The sequence below is a fragment of the Pteropus alecto genome, unplaced genomic scaffold (assembly GCF_000325575.1).
Source record: "Pteropus alecto unplaced genomic scaffold, ASM32557v1 scaffold14, whole genome shotgun sequence".
Classification (NCBI taxonomy): domain Eukaryota; kingdom Metazoa; phylum Chordata; class Mammalia; order Chiroptera; family Pteropodidae; genus Pteropus; species Pteropus alecto.
In genome coordinates this window covers 18,405,040-18,411,121 of record NW_006436810.1, presented here as the reverse complement: position 1 = coordinate 18,411,121, position 6,082 = coordinate 18,405,040, and the positions used below count along the sequence as shown (strand labels likewise).

Below are 6,082 nucleotides of genomic sequence, written 5' to 3'. Positions count from 1 at the left end.
CGCTCTCCGTCCGGCCGCTGGGCGAGCTGGCGGGCGAGGGCTCCGGGAGCTCGTCGGGGGGCGGCGCGGGCTCATCCTCGCTCACGATCAGCACCAGCGGGTTCTTGGGGCAGGTCCTCTTGTGCCGCAGGAAGTCCGTCCACTTGAAGAACTCGGCACAGCACTGCTCGCACACGCTGGTGTCCTCGCCCCCACTCCTGCTGTCGGGGCCGCTGTCGCCGTCGTCGGCGCCCTCCCCGGGGACGGCTGCAAGAACCGAGAGATCACGTCAGCCGGTGGCCGGCGGCACCACCCGCCCTCCACTTCGACACTTTGCACATACGCAAAATCAGTATTTTTTATTTTGTACAAATTACCCCACTTCAACGTGTCTGCCGTGCCGCGTGTGGGCTCCACGACTCTTTCTAGCTGGCTAATCATTTTCTTAGCACAATCCATCAAATTATGAGGCTCTATCAATTGTGGATACTGCTTCTTAATGAAATTCCATAGAAGCCATTGATTTCCAATATTTTCATACAATCCGCAGCCACCCTGTCTGTTGGGTACAAAGCCAGCTTTCGATGGCCTCATTAGGATTCCCCCTACCATCCGGGTTCCTCATTTCCAGCAAAATTAGAGATGCCTTTGCCAGTTCACTTAACATCGCTAAACTAATCTGTAACCTTTCAAACTCACGTCAGCACCTGCCAGGGGAGCTGGCCGCCGCCTCTCTGGGTGTGGGCCTGCGAGATTTATGGTCTGCACCAGCGCGAGCCCCCAGAGTTAACGCGATCCTACAGAACCTTTCGAATCAAGGGGCGTTTGTTTCACGTAGGGAAGTTCAGCTAAATGCTTTCATTTGTAAACGGAACAAAGAAAGTATAAGCACTTTCTCTCATCTCTGCCCAAAAAAGTCTCCCGGCTCGTAGCTGCTTAACGGATCAACGCCATATCTTTGTAGCTCTTCGTACGTTTCTCACAGAGAGGGTACGTGTCTGCATTTTAGGGTTTACCAAACGGACATCATCGATACGGTCTGGGCCTAAAATTAATCATGTTTAATACAATTAATGGGCTCTATCAGATGCAATATTTCTTGGCGAAATGAAGCAAAATTATATGTTATTGTTATCAGCCAATAGAGCTCGGCGATTTGTTAACAAACCAGAAATTATATATTTAAAGTTCATTTATGTTGACATGTTTAACATGAGAATGTTGTAGTCAGACACACTTTTTGTACCTATTTTCATCTATTCTCATAGAAAGACTTAGCAAATTATATGCTTCTGCCATAGTGGAGAACCCTCTAATTGGTTACACATGTTTAATTACTGTTGTAGGCAGCTACTTCCTGGCTCCCTAACCCTCTTGTGCCGAATAACAACCCTGTTTAATGAACAATTCTAATTCACACCTGATCAAATAAATAGCTGTACAGGAACGAGAAATCAACAGACAATAACATTTCTAGCTCCCCGGTTTTTGGTAGTCGGGGTGAAAGGTAATGCACAGTAATTACGCGGCTGTGCGCTGGCCTGGACACTGCTGACTTGTAACTGCTTTTCGTCAACTTACAGATGGAGTGACAGCAACAAATCAGTTTGCACAGAAATGACAGCTGCAAATCAGCGCTCCGCTACGGGCGAGGTCGAGTGTGAAAACAAAACATCTTAAGTTTGCGTTCCCGGAGACAGTCTGCTGTCATACCATCACCAAATGCACTCGCTACGAAGTCTCCGTATTTTTTTTTTCTTTTAGGGTTTTCGGGGACAAAAAAAAAAAAAATGAATTTGGCGCTGATTTCAGTAGAGAAATCTGATTTTTGAAAAATATCCTGAAGAAACATTTAGTCCCTTTACTGGAAAATAAAAATACTTTTCGAGGCTCGTCTGCTGCCCTCCATGAGGCCATTACTCCCAGGTAATTTATACATGCCTTTAAAAAATTATTAGCAGTGTTCAATTAGCATTTTCTTAACTGGCTAAACCATTTGAAGGGGAAAAGTTAGAGCTTGCAGCCCATAAAGACCCGCTGGACTTTTAAACTAAATTCGGTGCTGCAGATCAGACTGCAAGGAGTCTCATTACTGTATGGAGGAAGGAATGTAATAGGGATTCGTAATGAGGTTGAGTCTGGCTGGAAGCAAAGGCACAGCTGATTTATACTGCAGATAGGCACATTAACAAAATAAATACTCGGAGTACTTAACTTTGCTCAATGCATGCAAAATCTAATTTTAAACTTGCTAAGGTTATGGAACAGGACAAAAACAAAGCACACTAAAATCTTCAGGTAAATAATTTCTTAAAGATTGTTAGAGCGTAAGGGCTGTCTCAGATTCTGGCCACGCATTTAAAAAATCATCACATGATGCCGAGAATCTCTGTTTTAAAACTTCTTTATAACAGTGGAAGGTTCTCTGGCCGACCTCCGCATTTAAAAAAGTTTCAGTGCCGTTAAAAGTCCATCTGTGTTAAGCCACCAAGTTGGCAACAACGTCGCATTACATCCTATTTTGCCTAAATGCAGGCCAGAATATTATTAAAAGTTCTCTTCCAATATTTTAAAGCTATGATATAATGGCCTGCTATAATCTTCATATTGATTTTTATCTTAATACTCTAAAAATTCCCAAGAAATTAAATATTGCTAAATTTTGAAATATTTTCCTTTAGCTTTTTAGAGGACATAGAATGTTTAGCTTCTGTGTGGCACACAAAAGCCTTCACATGGTCTATACATTTAAAGTTTACACAATTAAGCACAGTCTTTATCTTACCGAAGAGTACTCTTTCTTTATATGGAATAGGCGTTTGGGACAACTCACTGAGAAACGCCTAAGAATTAGTTCCTGGATCGTTTTCAGCGTGTTGAGAGCTGGAAGAACTCACTGAATTTTAAGGAAGTATCTTCGCAGAGCGCATGCAGGAAACTGGCGTGTGAAAGGAAAGTAGGACTTTGCGACTCTGCTTCCCCCCACGCTCCCCAGAGTTCTTCGGCAGCCCCAACCGTCCCTGCGCTTCACAGCCCGGCTTTCCATTTCCGCCGGGGTTTCGTGTTTCCCTGCGGGGCTCACCTCCAAACCCACGCCCTGTGTCCCCTCAGGTGACTGCCTCGTCCTCCCCCCCGGCCGGCTCGCTCAGTCACTGCGGTTGTGGCAAACTGCACGGAATATTTCAGTGCTTTCTACAAGAGGACGTCCCTTTGCTTGATGCTGTTCTAGGTGCCAGTTACCTGAACTTAACGAAATATTCTCGCCGAGGTAAAATCTCCTTCCACTTAATAGTCCTTTAAAATTGAAAAAAGCAAAACTGAAGAGAGGAAATCGTCTTAGAAAGGACACCTGAGTGTGTGGGCCTGTCGCCAGTTCATTGTGTTAACGATCCTGACGAAGCGGACAATTGTTGGCTTTTTAAAAGCAGAGTTTCATAACAAATTTGCTTTTTGAGTAAAACATTTAAAAAACTACAATTAGGGAAGGGAAAAAATTCTTCGCTGCGATTCAGATTTAATTTGGACAAACGCCTATAATTTTTTTCTGGGGTCTGTATGAAATGTCAATTGCCTGGCCACGTCTATGGTGAGTCCCACTTGCTCAGGCGATGACCATGTATTTCACTATCAGAAGCTGAATGTGATGAGCACTCTGTCCGAGTCACGGAGAAGTACGAGTTTCATGAGATGGTCTTAAAACATGCATTCGAATAAGAAACTCTAATGTCAATACTGCACTGAGATTGTGGATGCGTATTTTAAGAATGCTATGTATGAAACAGCGACTGTGAACTGGCAGGCAGCAAGGAGCCAGAGCCAGCCTGTTTGCCAGGGACAGAGCCCTCTGAGTAGCAAGACACTGCGCTGGCACACAGTGACAGCACCGACTTCTGATGGAGGGCGAGACATCAAATAAGCCATAAGTTGCTTGATGGGCTTCTCATTACAACGGCTGAATGTATCGTGTTACAGTGTGTATGTGCTAATCTGTCAGTGTTTGTTTATTTTAAAAAATGCTTTCTCCAGCAAGAAAAGCCATGTGGGAAAAATCTGTATGCGACTCACGATTTTATCATATAACTTCTAAAGCCTTTTAATCCTGCCATTGTTTTAAGCCAATATTATGTCAGATTCAAATGTATTCGACTATCCTTTAATTAAATTTACATTTTAAACTGGGCTTTGTGTTCTAAAAACAGAAGGCATTACCTCCATTAGAGAATATGGCTTAAAATTTTCATTTCAAGGTAAAACCATGTAAACGAGCTACTGTAACAGCACACGTTTGAGACACTTATTTCCAAAGCAACTGGAAATTCTTTCTTCGGGGGGAGTTAAAAACAAGCATTGTAAACATCATCATTAATGTCAGAGCAATTTTAGCTTTTGCACAGTGACTATTCAGTGAGTAAGAGATTTCCAATGGTAAACGGGTGAGGGATGAGGCAGGCATTTAAGTGTGTGAGGTTAGATCAGAACACGCGAGGAAAAACGCCAGCCCGCGAGCCCGTCACAGGACCTCGTCGGATCCCCGCCAGTGAGCAGGGCGGCCTGTCGGGGCGGCCCGCTAGCACGCCGTGCAGCGCCGTGACGAGGCAGCTGCCTTGGGAATAAGCCTGCTCGCTAACATCAAACGCGGGGCAGCCTGGGACCTGCAGTCGGCCTGGGCTTCACGCTGACCCTGTCTCCCTGACACACAGGAGGGAGAAGACACAGGCTGGACAGGCAGCTGTCCCGGTGCCAGAGGAAACGTGTGGTCAGTTCGGTGTCCCCACGCCAGCCACCTGTGCCTGGGGCTTTTCAGGCTTTCCTGAGCAAGTTCTCAGTTCTTCAGAAGAAGAGAAAGTGGGTCCCCTGGCCTTTTAGAGAAAGTCCTCAACCAAAGGGACAGCTTCAGTGACAGTCTTAAAAACACAAGTTTTTTTTTCCTCACTAATAAAACACAGAGAATGTACAACAAAAATGTCCCCATTCCTAGGATCAACTAACTCTCTCAGTGTGAAAGGACCTCCCCTCCCCCCCACCGCCCCCCCCCTCAAAAACCACAAAAAAACCCTGCTTCACCACCTCTCAGCTTTAATTCCTGCTCTGTTATATAACATACGTATATGATGTTTTCGGGTCTGGGGGAGTGTATAACGGTCTCCTAAAGAACGATGTGGCAGAAGACAGAATGTCCCCACCCGATGACCTTTCTGAAGCCCCAAGTGAAAAAGCACGTGGAGGGATATTGGAGACATAAGCTTTCTTTAAGATGCCAAACGACAGTTCTTAGCAAGGCCTTTTATTTCCTCTGTTCGGGAGTGCAGCGCCTAGTAAATAAGCTAATTACAAAGGAGCAGTAAACGCGTGTTCTGTAACTTTGTTTCTCCACCTCAGAAGCTCAGATATTCTGCTACACTTTTGCTACATATTTTGAATTCCATACCCTTAACAAAAGGGGCGCAAACTTGTTCAGTCAGGGGAAAGGGATGCTCACCTCTCCACTTTAATCAGCAACCCGAAAACGCTGCTTGGGTCTTCGGGAAAGAAAACATGCTTTCTCCACTGCCTTTCCCATCCCTAAAAAATCTAGAAAGCATTTCTCAAGTTTCCCTAAATTGTTAAGAGACACTTATTTTCTTGCAAATTAATTCTTTTTAACTCCTTATGATAGCTTCGCATCCCATAAAGAAAGATGAATTATCACACACTGAGCCCAAGCTGTGAAACAGGAGGGGACAAATAGGGCCCACACTGTGTTCGACAACGTAGAAGAAATTCCAGATGCAGCGGGAAAACCCCGTCCCTTCCCCAGCCCTCGGCGCGGTGCTGGCGAGCCGGGGCTGAACGGAGGAGGGCACTCTTGTCATGCTGAACGCCGCGGACCCGCACGCCGGCTTCCCTCGCCTTGGTGGCCCACACCTCGAATTTGTTAAGTAGCGACCACCTGTGGCACAGCCACCGAATGTCTCCCGTTCAGAACGCTGGCAGGTTTCCACCTGCGTGGCGAAGCACCAGGGCTGTGGGCTCCCTCTGTGGACACACGCGGAGGGCGGGCAGGCCACGCTGCCGCTTGGCTTCACTATCTGCCTGGATGCTGTACCGAGTGCGAAGATGTTCC

The 6,082-nt window shown here is 45.9% G+C and overlaps 1 protein-coding gene across 1 annotated transcript in view; it reads right to left on the bottom strand.

Moving 5' to 3' along the window:
• SALL3 (spalt like transcription factor 3) overlaps window positions 1–6,082 on the bottom strand; it is a 49,957-nt gene that overhangs the window by 6,860 nt on the left and 37,015 nt on the right. Inside the window, exon 2 of the mRNA XM_025048152.1 lies at window positions 24–246. Within this exon, the coding sequence (XP_024903920.1) occupies window positions 24–246 (223 nt within the window). The remainder of the gene's footprint in view (window positions 1–23; window positions 247–6,082) is intronic.